At 36.0% G+C, this 16,209-nt stretch overlaps 1 protein-coding gene across 1 annotated transcript in view; it reads left to right on the forward strand.

Moving 5' to 3' along the window:
- ECT2 (epithelial cell transforming 2) overlaps positions 1 to 7,148 on the forward strand; it is a 62,876-nt gene extending 55,728 nt beyond the window's left edge. Inside the window, exons 23-25 of the mRNA XM_077763681.1 lie at positions 617 to 724; positions 1,685 to 1,831; positions 5,032 to 7,148. Coding sequence (XP_077619807.1) covers positions 617 to 724; positions 1,685 to 1,831; positions 5,032 to 5,121 — 345 coding nt within the window. The 3' untranslated portion in view covers positions 5,122 to 7,148. The remainder of the gene's footprint in view (positions 1 to 616; positions 725 to 1,684; positions 1,832 to 5,031) is intronic.
- The last annotated feature ends 9,061 nt before the right edge of the window (positions 7,149 to 16,209 follow it).

Raw genomic sequence — 16,209 nt, forward strand, 5'->3', positions numbered from 1 at the left:
TTCTTATATGAAATCCTATATGAAATCTTTGACTCCTTTTAGAATGAGCTATGAGCCCACTCCTCGGAAAAATGCCCTTTGCATTTATGTGTACACAGATTTGCACATGATTTCAGAGAGGTTGCATACCTCCTGATTTCTATCCATTGCTACTTCTAGAAGCTCTTGATCACAGGTTTAGAACCTCTAGTTTAGAATCCATCTAGGTACTGAGGAATAAAGGAAAAAGGAGAAAGTCTATGTTTTCATTTTAGATTATCTCAAGGAAATTGCTTGTGATATTGGTTTCATAGCAGGCTTTATACTTAGGCGTTATGTCCACTAAGTTTCTAATTGTTGGTTTTAGGATTTTGTACTGAGTTCTTTTTCTAGTTGCTTTGGTGTCCATGGTCCTTGCAATGAAGTTTTCATTGCGTGAATGCTAATTTTTTACTGTCCTTAAATTAGTACATTTCAGAGTAGAAATTATGTCAAACATATAAAAAGTCTTGAGTAACTTCATATATACTTTCATGTATATAGAAGTGCTTAAAGGTTTGGTTTTAGAAACAGTTGTGTATTTTTATTTTCTATTTTACTTATTTTAAAATAATAAAAAGTGTTATATTTTCAACAGGAGAATCTTATTTACAGTGCTGATCCAGAATCCTTTGAAGTAAATACTAAAGATATGGACAGTACATTGAGCAGAGCATCTAGAGCAATAAAAAAGACTTCAAAAAAGGTGAGTCAGAGGAAGCTTATTATTTAATATGTCTCCAAAATGTATTTTTCAGAGTATATTAAAATTATATTGGCACAAACATCAGTGTAAAGATAGTCTGTATAGCAGAGCTGTTTTCTTGGTTTTAGGAAATGGCCATAGAGGTAATAGTTTTATTGCAGCAAATTCTTTAGCTCTTGTTACCGCTCCCATTCATTGTGTTATTTCTGTGACCTGTGCTTCAGCAGAAATGTACTTATGGTGGCTTAGATGCAGATATGTGTGCACTCGTCTTAAATACTGCCTCAGATATTTTTCAGCAAAGGGCACATGACAGAGTCAGGAGACCTGGGATCTATTCCTGATCTTATGTATATTTCCATCTTCTTCTAATGATCAAGATCACTTCCCTTCTTACCAGAGTTGAGGACTATGTAAGAATGTTGGTAATGGGGCTTTTTAAAAGTAGAGCTAGCATTTTAATATTTTAAACAAAATTTGCTGCCATCATCTGCTAAATTTACAATTTTCTGTTATTTTCCTTGGTTTTAAGGGGAGGCCTTCTCCTTTATTTAACCATCCTGGGATCTCCAAGCATTTAATGTGATAAATAGTAAACATGCTGAATAATGTTTCAGTGAGCTCCTTCACTTTTTAATAAGTAAATTGAGGTTCAAGTGGCTTTGGATTAGAGATTTCACAAGTAAATTTTAGCAAAATCAGATAAAAACCCAGGCTTCTCCTCTCTCAGGCCCTGTTTTTCCTCCTGCCTTCTTTCTCGCATTGACTATGGTCCTTTATGAATGCAAAATGGAATAGTCTACAGTGTACTACTACGTTTTCTTGTTGTTTGTCCAAAGAGATTCTAATTCTGACAATATTAGTAGAAAATCTTCATGTGTATTTGGCTTTGTTTAATGTTCTTGCCAGTTGTATTAGATTTATCTAGGCTTAATTAATTGCAACTTGTTTTAACTGTAGGTTACAAGAGCATTCTCTTTCTCCAAAACTCCAAAAAGAGCTCTGCGAAGGGCCCTTATGACATCCCAAAGCTCAGTGGAGGGAAGAAGTCCTTCCAGCAATGACAAGCATGTAATGAGTCGTCTGTCTAGCACATCATCATTAGCAGTAAGTGACTTTGATCTAATGGGCTAAATGACTTACATTTATGGAGTTGGTATGGAATTTGTTAACTTTGTGAAGACGGAAATCTTAATACCTCCCCNCTGTAAACTTCTAATCTCTTTATTGGGTAAAAGGTAGCTGAGAAAAAGTTCACTTAATGAACTAGAGACATAAGAGTGTAGTTTGATAGGAAATTTTATTGGGATTGAAATATGTTAAAAAAATCTCTAAGAAAAAAAACCTGTTTTAATGATTCCCATCACTTTAATAAATCATGTGAATAATGATGGTTCTGTTTAGATAGATTGGCTCCAATAATATTGCAGGGATTGAGGGTTTTTTTTTAAAAACCTATTTCTGTGATAAGTAGAATATAACCTCTGAAGCTGAAGGATGATTCTAAATTCATGTGTGTATTTTTAAATGTTTCCTGAATAATTCAGATTCCTAGTGGTGTTAGATGTATTTGATATTTAATTAATATTGGGGACATTGCTAACATTCTAAGTGTGTGAGTCATATATCTGTTCTTTGTAAAATTGTTATTGATCTAAGCTAAGGTTAAAGCAAGTGACACTTTTAAAAAAAATTTTTTTATGTTTATTTTATTTTTTGAGAGAGAGAAAGAGGGAGAGAGCAAGCATGTGAGCGCAAGCATGGGAGGGGAATAGAGAGAGGGAGACACAGAATCTGAAGCAGGCTCCAGGCTCTGAGCTGTCAGCACAGAGCCCGATGCAGGGCTCAAACTCATGAACCTGTGAGATAATGATCTGAGCTGAAATTGGTGCTTAACTGACTGAGCCATCCAGACGTCCCAAGTGACTGTCACTTCTTAGTTGTGTGTCTTTCATCAATTTTTCTTATTCTCTTATCCCCTGAGAAAAAAAGTGGTTAATAGTACATAGCCATATAGTGTTATTATAAGGATTAAATGCACACACATACACACATGTATATGTATGATGTGATTATATAGGAGACGCAGTTTGAATAGTGGTTAAGAGCATGAACCCTGGAACTTACATGTTCAAATCATGCCTCAGATATTTCCGAGCTGTAGGACTTTTGGCAAGTTATTAAAGATCTCTCTGTTTCAGTTCACTATTAGTAAGATGAATTTAAAGTAGTAGTTGTAAAGATTACGTAAGTTAATATATGAGAAGTGCTTTGAACAGTACCTGGCACATCATGAATGGTCTAGTGTTTTGTGAGTAGCTACCTCTTATTATGAGTGGCTACCTCTTATTATATAAAATTTATAGATAAGGTACATAATATTCAATAACTTTTTTTTTAAAGCCAGTTAAGTCTTAGTTAATACATCAAAGACCTACAGTTGAATCTATGAGTATGTTTATAAATATTTTGGATGAAGGTTAACCTTCCAATGGGAGAGAAGTTGTGCCTGATAATATAAATATGTGCAAAGAAATTTGATAAATGAAAATGAATTAAAATGGACAAAATACAGTTAGGCCAAAGTACTGTCCCTTGTTTACTTTCTGCATCTATAGTAACTGTTATAAACATTGCTTTTCAAATGAAAGTAATTGGACTTTATGGAAAATTTTTAGAAAATTATGTATAGTTTTATTACTTTTATGTAGACAATATAAGAAGTACCTAAAATATCTTTAAGACATTCATGTCCTCTTCTCAATTGCTTATTTCTGTTCTAACAGATTACCCATTTTGTTTCCACAAGCAATACAGTTGGATTTACTAAGTATGTTTATGCACAGCGCTCAAACTCTACCGCTGGGCGCTCTCAAAACTCCTGGTTTCAATCTATACGTCATTCTGCCTCCCGAGCTAGCTTTTCAGAGATACTAGAAGGAACTATTGATTTTTCAAATTTCCAAAAAAATTCTATCCACATCATCTTTGACATTTGTGAAGAATTAGGAGATATGCCAGCCAGTAATGGAAACAAGCAAGCCTCATGAAGTTTAATGTGAGCCTATTAGCTATTTGAAATGTGTATTTGTGAAAAAAGAAAGTATTCTTTCTTCACTGAATCTTTATTAGGTGGGTGGGGACTTTTGAATTCACAACTTTATACCTTCTTTGAATTCACAGCAGTTAGGCTTCATAGAGTTTCTTTATGTATTGACACATAAAGATATTATTTGCTAGGTAATTTACTCTTAAGTCCAGAAAAAAAATCAATTCCATTAGAAATTTTCCTCTTTATGAAAATGATAATTTTTAAAGAATAGTAATAATTGTGATCTAAAATGGATTTTATTTCAAATAATTTTAGATTTATGGCACTTATATAAAATTTTGCTTTTTTAATATGGCAGATCATAAACGTTGCATCTGAAAATAAAGTAAGCTTTTATACTATCTACTTAAATCATCTTTGTTATCACTTGAATGGTAATACTTTACCGACCCAGCTCTTTAAGGACTATATTTTACCACCTTGTTGATGAGAACTTTCGGCCATGTACCTATGGGCTCTAAGTTTAGTATGGTTAGCCATTCATGAATGTTAAAATAAAGCAGTAGCTTTCTCTAGAACTCATTTTGATTTACAGCCACTCTGGGATTTTGGGTGTTCTTGTGCATGTTTTCTTGTTATTGAAAATTCTGAGGACATTTAACTTTGACCTCTGAAACAATAAATTTAGATAGCTTAGTAACTTCATCTCTATTATAAGAAGTGCTGCTATTTTGCTTAATTTGTATATGGAGCAAACTTGTACACACATACCCCTGTGTATGGGTTGCACACGTGATACAGAAACTCTCTAGGATCTAATGACCTTTCATCATAGAGACTTGTTTCTCATGAAGTAATTACACTCCTCTGAATTCTGCATTAAGATTTAGAAGAAACCACTAGGGTTTTTTTTTTTTCTCAAAAACTTAGTAATTTATAAATTTTTAAAATAATGTGAAGTAATCATTACTATCTCACAGAAGTACTTTCCTAGCAGTAAGCCAGTATCTACTCTGTTTGAGTTAATATGTAGTTAAGTAGTCCATTTGTGTTTTTTTTTCCAGAACACTAAAATAGTTTTAATTTTCTCCCTATCACCTTTCCTGTAATTTAGATTCTGTTATTTATTTGAAGAGTTTAGAATTTTCAGATATTAATTGTTGTGTTAATTTGAAAATAATATGCATAATGCTAAACTCTTATATTTTTTTAAAAGAAAAATTTTAAGTATAAAATATTTGTCTTGTTTTTACAGGGTATCCCATCTCCCTCCCTTGTCAGCCTGCCTTCCTTCTTTGAAAGGAGAAGTCATACTTTAAGTCGATCTACAACTCATTTGATATGAAGCTTAAAAAAATCTTAATTTAGAGCAACTTATAAACACTTCATACTTAAAAACTGACTTAAATGGTACTTGTCATTAGCACTTGGTGAAAGCTGGAAAGAATATAGGTAACACTAACTATGCCATGTGGTTTTCTTCTCAAAAGAGTAAGGTTAACCTCTTACATTTTTTGAGTAAATTCATGTAAAAAGTTATATTGATTTTGATGTAATTTTTCTTTTCCCTTGAGTCCTTCATTCAAAGACCATTAATTTAACTTATTCATGATATTAGTAGCTTTGCAACTTGGTAACAGTAAATAAATTTTATTGGTGGATGCGAAATACTGCTGTGAATCTCTTTGTATATACAGTGTCAATGAATGAATTTTTGGAAATACCTATTTGTGTATCTCAGTTTGTGAAGAAATTAAGTGATATCACAGTACTTACTAGACAAAAAGCCACAGATTCCTGATTAATAGTGGGGACTTGTTTCACGTGTCCTATTTGAAGTCGTGTGTAACTGTTCCTGTTGCAGTATATTTTATTCTTAAGTATTTTCAAGATCTAGAGTGGGGATTTTTAAAGATTTGCCCTTGTTAACAAGAATAATAATTAAAGGAGATTGTTCCAAAATACTTTTGCAAATTGAGATAAGGACAGAAAGACTAAAAAATAATGTTTATTTTTCCAGACACGATATTAGTGTATACTCATAACTTTTTCGGAGACCATATATTTTGGGTGATTTTAGCCACTAGCAAATCTTTATTTAGTTTGATAGTGTGTGGAATTTTATTTTGAAGGATAAGACCATGGGGAGAATTGTGGTATAGACTATACATTTTATGAAATAATTCTAAAGTTGGCATCAGTTTTACTAATCTGCTGTAAAATACATAGCTATGTGTATGGTCTACCTTTTACTTTGGTCCTATAATTAAATGTAAAATCAAAATACATTTATTTGCTATTATAAAATATTTTTCAAACCCTGATGTTAATTTTCACAATAGTCTTTTTTTATAGTCAGTGATAACAAAATAATCAAGTACCTATGAATAAATGCATTTTTAGTTCCTATCTGTAAGGAGTACTGCAAACATTTCTCTTTTAACAATTTCAGTCATACTCTTTAATAGTTTAACTGACTAAATATTTTTTTGTGTCACATATTTGCCATTTTTAAGTAGTAAAGTGACCATTGATTATTTTAAAAGCAGTGTATTAGTAAGAACTTTGTAAATAAATACTTAAAATTCAAGTATATTTTGTTTCATGTTTTAAACAATTCCTTTACACAGATTTTTAGGGGTCGATATGAATGCTTGCATCTACCTCTGCTCTCTTATTTGCTTGTATATTTATTTGCTTATTCCTTTCTCCATTAATGGTTTTGAGCATTACATATACTGAGCTTTATGTAGGATGGCAGCTTTTAATCTAGAATCTGTTTTGCAGAATGGGGGTAGTGAATCCTATGATAGTTTATATAAAATTTTGTGTTTATGTTCATGTATGCATTTTTCTGGCAGAAATTACAGAGCTTTTATCATTTTATTAGAAATGGAGCTGTGATTCCCTCCAAAAATATGGTTTTTCCAGGGAGAGAAAAGGACATGACATAAGACATGAAGTTGGAAACAAATTGGATGAACACTGGCAAAATATTAGCAGGTAGCTCATTTTAACTTTAAAGGGAATGCCTCTAGCTTTTCTCATGATGCCTACTCTAGAACTAGTATTTTTGTTATATCCCCACTATCAATTAAAGACTGTTTGTATGGAAGTGCCTGGGTCGCTCAATCAGTTAAGCATCCATTTTCAGCTCAGGTCATTATCTTATGATTCATGAGTTCGAGCCCCACATCAGGCTATCAGCACAGAGGCCCCTTCACATCCTCTGTCCCCTTCTCTTTCTGTCCCTGCTCATGTGCTCTCCTCTCTCAAAAATAGACAAACATTAAAAAATGTTTAAAACTGACTGTATCCTTTATCTGTTCAGATGCTTTATCATGTATGGATATTAAATATAATTAAGCTTTCCTTCTCTATTGAGAAAGTGTTTTATTTATTGATCTGTAATCTGTTGCATTACCACAATACATTTTGTAATGTTAACCTATTCTTGGCATTTGTAGGCTACACCATTTAATTCACACATGAGGTATTAAGTATAGAACCATAACAATAAAGAATCACATTTATGAAAGAAATGTAAGAAGATGTTAACTCCATAGCAAATTTGAAAATCTGGAGGACCTAGGCAAAGTATAGCCAAAATTGACTCAAATGGCCTAATAAATAGCACAAGTTAGAAAATTAAATATGCACTGTTAAAGATGCAAATTCCAAATGATTTTAAAGCTGAGTTCCAGCATTTAAAGACTACTTAATGTATAGTAATAGTCATACTTTGCAGAATTAAAAAAGAGTGGCAGGTATCCAGTTCATTTCGTGAAGTTAACATAAGCTTTTATCAACATTTTAAAACAATAATGTAAGAAAGAAAAGTACAGATTAATTTCAATTATGAATATAGAAGTACTCATTCTAAATAAATTACTAACAATTGAGTCTAGAAGTACAGTTAAGAAAATAACAATCTAACCAGATATATAACCATTGGACTGATTAATAAACATAGTAGATCTCAATTGACATAATCATCATGGTAAATGGAACATACTTTTCTTGACTGAAGGAAGAAGGATCAGTCGTGTGACACAGCATGATTACAGGACAATAGTGAATTACAGTAATTTGAAATCTGAATATATTCTCGTCTGTTACTTTGGTCTTGGACTAAAACAGTTTGATTCAAGTTTATATCTTAACTCAGTACCATTATGGAACCAAAATGGGAAGTCAGCTAACTAACCAAGCCAGCCAGGCTGAAATATAATTTAAAAATAATTTTAGTGTATAACTGAGGTTAAAAGAAAAATATAGTAATCACCAGATGTGTGAAATTGATAGAAATCTAAGCCAAGCAAAATACAAGTTTATGTTTGTGGTGTGTATGTAACATGACAAATTGTGTCCAGAACATATGTGGTTAAGAATAACCAGTCATTTGAAGGAGTGAGAGAACTTACTCTATCAGAAACAAGGTTTATTATAAAACTAGTAATCAGGGGCACCTTGATGGCTCATTTGGTTAAGCGTCCAACTCTTGGTTTCTGCTCAGATTTCACAGTTTGTGCGATCAAGCCCCACGTTGGGCGCTGTGCTGATAGAAGGAAACTGCTTGGGATTTTCTCTATCTGTCTGTCTGTCTCTGTCTCTCTCTCTATCTGTACCTCCCCCCTTCAAAATCAATAAACGTTTCAAAAAAATAGTAGTAGTGACAGTGAGGTATTGGATGTTTTGGTGCACTGAACAGAAATTAATAGATCATAATTGAAAACCAGTAAACAGACAAAAGTGACACTTTAAAACCGTGAAAACAGTCTATTCAATAAATGGCGCTGAGAAAAATAGGTATTTTTTTTTCTAATAGTTTGTCAAATTAGTTTCCACATAACACTCAGTGCTCATCCCCACAACTGTCCTCCTCCATGCCCATCCCCCCTCCCCCCCACATCCATCAGTCCTCAGTTTTTGTCAGCATTCANTTTTTAATCTGAAGGTATCTTCCCATCTAAAATGAATTTCTTGTAGACAGCATATAGATGGATTTTGCTTTTTAATCCATTCTGCTACCCNTATCCAAAATGAATTAGAATTAGGGAATTAGAGAAATCCTAAATATGAAAAGTTAAACTATAAAAATTTTCCTAGATAATATAGAGAATATCTTAACCTGTCTGGGGCTGGAAAATACTGCTTAAGTATGTCACTGTATTTAAGATAATTATAGTGGGAAGGATTGATCGATCTGCATTAAAATTAGGAATTTCTTGTCTTGAAAAGACATCATAAGAGCAAACGTCACAGAGTAGATGTTCACAATATACATAACTGATAAAGGACACATCTAGAATTGGATTGTAAAGAACTAAAAAGCCAAAAAATTAGACATCCCTGTAAAAAAAGAGCATTTCATAATTGAAAATATCAAAGTAGTTAATATTGCTGGATCATACGGTAGTTATATTTTTAATTTTCGAGGTGCTTCCATACTGCTTTCCACAGTGGCTGCACCAGTTTACATTTCCATCAACAAGAATTGGCTTTTCCCCACATTTTTATCTCTCTTGTTATCTTTTACCTTTCTGATAATAGCCAATTGTAACTGGTATGAGAGGATTATCTCATTGCATTTGAATTTGCATTTTCTTGATAATTAGTGATCTTGAGTACATTTTTATGTACCTGTTAGCCACCTGTATGTATTTGGAAAATGTCTATTCAGGTCCTCACTTTAAATTGGATTGTTTTTTTCTTACTATTGAGTTGTATGATTACTTTATATATTTTGGATATTAACTCCTTATCAGCTACATGTTTGCAGACATTTTCTTCTCTTCAGTGGATTGCCTTTTCATTTTGTTGATGGTTTCCTCAGCTGTGCAGAAGCTTTTTCGTTCAATATAGTCAAAGCTTGTGTATTTTTGCTTTTATTGGTTGCCTTTGCTTTTAGTATCAAATCCAAGCATTAACAAGACCAGTGTCAGGGAGCTTACCACCTATTGTTTTCTAGGAGTTTTATAGTTTCAGGTCTTACATTCAAGTCTTTAATCCATTTTGAGTTAATTTTTTGTGTATGTTGAAGATAGTAGTCTAGTTTGATTCTTTTGCACGTGGCTCTCCAGTTTTTCCCGCACTGTTTATTTGATGAACCTGTCCTTTCCTCACTGTATATTTTTACTTCCTGTATTGCAAATTAATTGACCACATATGTCTGATTTTATTTGTGGGCTCTTCATTTCTTCCACTGAACAATGTATGTGTTCTTATGCCAATACCATACTGTTTTGGTTCCTATAGCTTTGTAATAGTTTGAAATCAGGGAGTGTGATGGTTCTAGCTCCATTCTTTTTCAAGATTCCTTTGGCTATTTGGGTCTTCTGTGGTTCCATACAAATTTTAGGATTGTTTATTCTTTTCTTGTAAAAAAATGCCATTGGAATTTTGATAGGGACTGCATTGTGTCAAGTCTGCTTTGGGTAGAGTAGACATTTTAACAGTATTAATTCTTCCAGTCCATGAGGATGGACTATCTTTCCATTTATTTGAATCTTCTTTACTTTCTTTTATTAATGTCTTGTAGTTTCAGTGTACAGATCTTTTACCTCCTTGGTTAAATTTATTCCTAGGTATTTTATTCTTTTTGATGCACCATTCCCTCCTTTTATAAAGACTCTTTCCTCCTTTGGATTTTGTGTCACTACTTTTTTTCCTCCTCCCTGTTGAGCTACATCTCAACCTATCTCTTTGAGTGTATAAAATAATCTTTTCCCATCCTTTCTGTGTAGACGCTCCCCACATATCCATCTCTGGCCCTAATTTCTTTGCATCTATATAAACTCACAGTATACTACTTTATGTATGTATGTATGTATATCTCTATCTCTACATCTATATCCATATATATCTATAAAACTATAATACATCCCTGGATTTAAAACCATCTCACACTTTGTAGTTTCACATCTGAGGTCTCTTCCTCCTTCACCCCTGTGATACTGGTTTTTTCTGTTAGCATTACCATTCACACTATCACCTGAGCCAGACACCTAGGAATCATCATATGCTTTGGCTTGTCTCTCTTATTCTTCATAGTCAGCCAGCTGATCCCACATCCTTAGAGTCTTATAAATGAATCCATGCCCTCATCTCTATTCTAACTGCTATGCTTTATTTCAGGCACACACGACTTTTCTCCTGGATTTGTGTGGTAATCTAGTCTGAGCTGGAGATCCACAAAAGCACAATGGGGAATAAGGCTTGTGTTCAGGGTTGCTGTTGTTGAGGTGGTTTATCTTGGAGTGTAGCAATGAAGAAACAGAAGGGAAAGCCAACACAGTCTGCTTTACCAAGTTGGCCACCACCACAAGCCACCATTGCTCAGTCTTGTGGAAAAATTTTATTTGTTATGTGAAAGGGAGAAGCATTGACTTCTGTGCTTCCATCCTGTTTTTTTTAAGTTAGGTTTCCAGCAATTCCAGGCAGTGTGTGCATGAATGTCAAGCAATTTTGACAACCTCAAAGCCGCAGAAGTGAGAGGTAGGTAGCACATACTCCAGGAATGGCTTCAGTAAGACCGACAGGTTTTGAGGTAGATTAGGAGGTGTCTGATTTCCCTTCTCACTGATATTTTTCTTCCCCTTCTGCAGTCCATCCTTTAGAGCCAGAGTAATCTTCCGAAACCTCTTAAAAACGTTTTGATGTCTGCTAGAAATTTCCAGGAAGATCTAGGCTTCTTGGCATATTGTAATGGTCTTCCCCTTATGATCCGCCCCCATTCTACCTCCTTAGAGCCCTCACTCACCACTTCCCTATAGAAAACCTTCCCAGAACATTCCTCACTCTTATTTTAGCTCCTGATCTATAGAGTACCCTCTTCCTTGAATGCCCATCCTCTCCTTTTTTGCTGAACTCTTCTCTCCTTTAATTAGCCTTCCTTGTTACTCTACTCTGTCTCAGTCTAGGTTAGTTCCCCTTCTGCATGTTCTAGCAGCATTCTGTGTTTGTCTTCATCACGAGTACTTATATTTTGTTACTTTTCTGGGGTTGAATTTATCTGTCAAACTAGATTATCAGTTCCTAGCACAGAACCTGACAGGTAGCAGATGCTCACTAACTTGACATTGTCCCAGTGTGTTGAGGAAAGTGCACCAGCTATATTACTGAAGAATAACCACATTCAATGTACATCTAAATACCTTTGGGGTTTCAGTTCCTCTCAGCATGTATAAATTGAACATGTCCCTGTTAGATGTGCCATAGGAAAATGCGGATTGTAAACATCACATGGAAGAGTGTTAGGTAAAGAGAAGAGAAAGGTGGCGGCTCTGACATGCTGCAATGGTCCAAAGAGCAATCTTGTTCCTGACGGGAACAGTGCTTGGCCGATCGCCTGCCTGGAAGAAGTGTGAAAGCTGATAACCTTTGTAGCGATCCATCGGAGGGAGTGTTTCAGCCATGTGCACACACTGCCCCCACCCGCTGGAGCTAGAAGAGCAGCCACAGGAGCCTGGATGAAATCGGGCTGCGGGCCAGGATCATTTTTGTAGAGTTTGAAAATGTGACATAAGGCACTAATATGGTACCTCCCCAGGATTTGAGCCTCGCTGCCAAGAGGAGTGGCGTTGCTGGAAATAACCCTGGGAAAGTGTGGCAGAGACCTGGGAAAATATTGTAGGCTGTGAGATTATTTTTCATTTCCAAATAAATCTGCCAGGCTGAATTCATTTGCAAAAGAATAGATTAAGCTTGATTTGTTTGGCTTTTGTGGTTTCAACTTCCCTAGAATTAATTCATGCCAAATTTATTATAACTTTATTTTTTTAAGCAAAGAACTGTATAATTTTCTACTTGATTAAAAAATAATAAATGCTTATACTATTTCTGGTTTTAGTGTTTCTAATGGTTACTTCCTAAATTTTAAATAATACAAAACACTGCTGTTTCTTCAACTGTCAGCGTTAGGCATTATTTATCAGCTGAACTTCTGAGAGGCTGAAAAATACTTAGTCTACATAAGCCCCCACCTTCCACCTTACTTTAAAACAATTGTTATTTTTGTTTTATTTTTTATTCTACTAAGTGGAACAGCATCTCATAATTCCCAATGATTGTAGATAATATTAAATTTATGGAGTGCTTACTGTATACATGCCGGGACCCATTCTAAATACTTCATTAACTCACTTATCCTCACACTGGACCTAATAAATCATGATGATCCCCCCTGCCCCCATTTTCACACATGGAAACTGAGGCACAGGGCAGTTACATAACTTGCACAAGGTTACAGATTAATAAGTGGTAGTGCTGAGATGGCTCTAATATCTTTGCTATTAATTATGAAGCTCTACTGTGTCTCACAGAGGAGGCTCTTGGAATGCCTGCCTTCCTTCCACCCGGTCCGTCGTATCTACTGCCCCCCAGGCCTTATCGCTCTCTCCTCTCTCTCTTTTCTTTTTCCTTTTCATTCACCACACATCCCGTTGACCTTCCACAACGAGACATTAAGTTCTTTTTACTCTGCTTCCTCGGAGGAAGCCCTCTTACTCGAGCACGCGTGCGCGCGCCTGAGTTGCGGAAGTGAAAAGGCAGCTCCCCAAGGCCTGGGCACTGCAGGTGGGAGCAAGGCGGGGACGGTGGGCGTGCGCGCCGCGTGGGGCTTCCCCGGGACGGGTGCCCTGCGACACAGGACCTCACGGAGGACGCTGCGGGCCGGTGCTGAAGGGGGAGAGCGTTCAGCAGGCCGCGCTGAAGCTAACTGTATGAGGTCAACACGCCACATTCTGTTAACATTTTTAAGTTTTGCAGATGTGTTTCATAGGTGAATGCAAAGTTTGAACATTAATGCACAGCGGGTACTTCGTTAGGATGGAGTGAATACTATCCAGTGTAGATGCAGATGATGTTAGGATCATAAAGCCATGTTTTAGCCAATGAAAGCCAAATGATCCTCGTATCCGGTTCAAGTGGGTTTCCGTTTCTTCAGCAAGCCTTCTTCTAACTGTTCAAAATCATGCCGTACTTTAGTTTACATGCTTTGGGAGACATGCCTTTCTTGTGAGGCTGTTTCCCCGTGTGTTCCCCTCACCTGTCCCCACGCCCACAACCTCCCCGCTCCCATCTCCCAGAGTGTTGTTCAGTAGAAGAATTTTAACTAATCTCTCTTCAGCCTCCTATCTTCCCGCCTTCTTCCTTACCTGTGACCTTGAATTTGTAGTTCATACTATATAATCATATTTTAAGGCAATACAAGATCCCAAAGCATCTTTACAGGTATGAGAACAAAGTTAAATTATGTTCAAAATTAATTTTAATACAAATTATATTAAGCTAGGACTATAAACATTTGTAATAAATATATTTATTGCCCTACCACATTACAGAAAGGCTTTGAGGTGGTTTACATACAAACACAGTACACAAAAAGATAAAAGATAACAATGGCAAAAAGTTGAAATGTTAAGACAGGTTCGCCTGGGTGGCTCAGTTGGTTAAGCGTTTGACTTAGGCTCAGGTCATGATCTCATGATTCGTGGGTTCGAGCCCCGCATTGGGCTCTGTGCTGTCAGCTCAGAGCCTGGAGCTGTAAGGGACAAAGTTTAAAGGTAAAGAGAAGGTGTAGAAGGTCTGTGAAGGGAAATTTTTGGAAAGGAATTCTATGTGTGCTCAGGAAGGTTGAGATGAATGGAATTCAAAAAATACACTGGTATAAAGTTAAAACTCTACTTTTCTCTCCGGTCAAAAGACAAAGTTTTCTTGGATTGTAAATCTGCTCTTGATAAGACAATGTAAACAAAGGTTTTCTCCTTTTGCTGCCAAGAAAACCAAAGCTTTAGGTTTCATCTTTATCAGGTCTTTGATTGTATAGTTAAAACTTCTCAATGTTGAAGGAGCTACTCCAACCAATGTTGATTTCTAACTACTATATTATGTTATACATTTGCCTTTAAGATCTTTTATTGCCACTTTGGTTGAATAGAAGAAGTTTTAAGATTTGTAATCTGTAATCCTATTTAGGATATGCTTTATAGCTTTCTAAGGTCTTAACAAACTTCCCAGGATTTGAATAGTAAAAATGGGGTCTTTTGGCCAATTAGGACCTTTTATTTGAGATGCTAAGTTACTTGGAAAAGCACTGTGTACAAAAGTAAACCTTAGGTTGTAATGCATGGGTAGATGCTATAAGTGCCCAAATATATATGCACATCCTAAGGTTTTAATGTTTTGGTATAGGGTTATCATGTAATATTCTGATTAACAATGTCCATCTGAGATTTTGTCATTTGAATAGATTGCTTGAAAATTCCATTGCCCATTTACAAGAGTCCCTAACTTCACTGGCGGAAGTAGTACTTCAAAACAGAAGGGGACTAGACTTGTTATTCCTCCAACAAGGAGGACTCTGCGGCATTAAAAGAAGAATGCTGTTTCTACGCAGACCATTCGGGTGTAATAAAAGAATCTTTAGCTAAAGTTTGAAAGGGACCAACCAAACGAAAGCAGGAATGAGAACAAAACCAAGGATGGTTTGAATCATGGTTTAACAACTCGCCTTGGCTATCCAATATATAAAACAAAGATTAGGTACCCTTCAACTAATGGTCTTACGGGCCCAATATCAACCTTTAGACCAAAGTGATGGAGATATGACTGACCCAGGATTGGGTCAGTTACAAGACAGAGGGGGAAATGTAAGGCCACAAGTCTGAACGTCTAAACCAAACTGACTCCATAACAGGCTTTAAGTTTCCCCTCTGAACTACAAGGCTGGAGTTTCAGCTTTCCCGAAACTATCGGGCAGTTACACATTGCCCAAGGCAGGAGAAACCACCCTTGCAACACCCAATCAGGAAAGGCCAGCGACCACCCTCCACATTACTAAGGGAGAGGCCTGGAGATAGAAACTATGGTTAGGACCGTGTTACCTAATGTTAAAGTTAACCTGTTAGTCGCCGAACAAGACCCTAGGCTCGCTCTGTGATTGGTTGAATTTAAAGGTACTCTAAATGTTGTAATTGGATCCCGCCAAAAGTAACGAATACTCTAGACAATGTGTATGGTCAAACTCGCTGTCAGTGATGTTGAATAATTATGATTGGATCACTGTTCCCATGTCACAACTTCTGTAACTCGCCCGTCTCAAACCCCATAAAAGCCCTACTCTGCCCTAGTTTGGGGCTCTCAGCACGGACCCATGCGCTGGTGAAGTCTGTGAGCCCGAGCTTAAGCCCGTAATAAAGCCCTTTGCCTTTGCATGCGTGACTCGGTCTCCCTGGTGGTCTCTGGTCGGTGAGGATACTGTGATCTGGGTATAACAGAGCCTGCTTCAGATTCTGTCTCCTTCTCTCTCTGACCCTCCCCTGCTCATGCTGTCTCTCTCTCTCTCAGAAATAAATAAAACATTTAAAAAAATGGTAAGACAAATCTAGGATTGAGGTGGTACCTCAAAGTGCCTGCAAAGTGGACCATTTGT

This window comes from Crocuta crocuta, unplaced genomic scaffold, assembly GCF_008692635.1.
Source record: "Crocuta crocuta isolate KB4526 unplaced genomic scaffold, BGI_CrCroc_1.0 scaffold433, whole genome shotgun sequence".
NCBI classification, from domain to species: domain Eukaryota; kingdom Metazoa; phylum Chordata; class Mammalia; order Carnivora; family Hyaenidae; genus Crocuta; species Crocuta crocuta.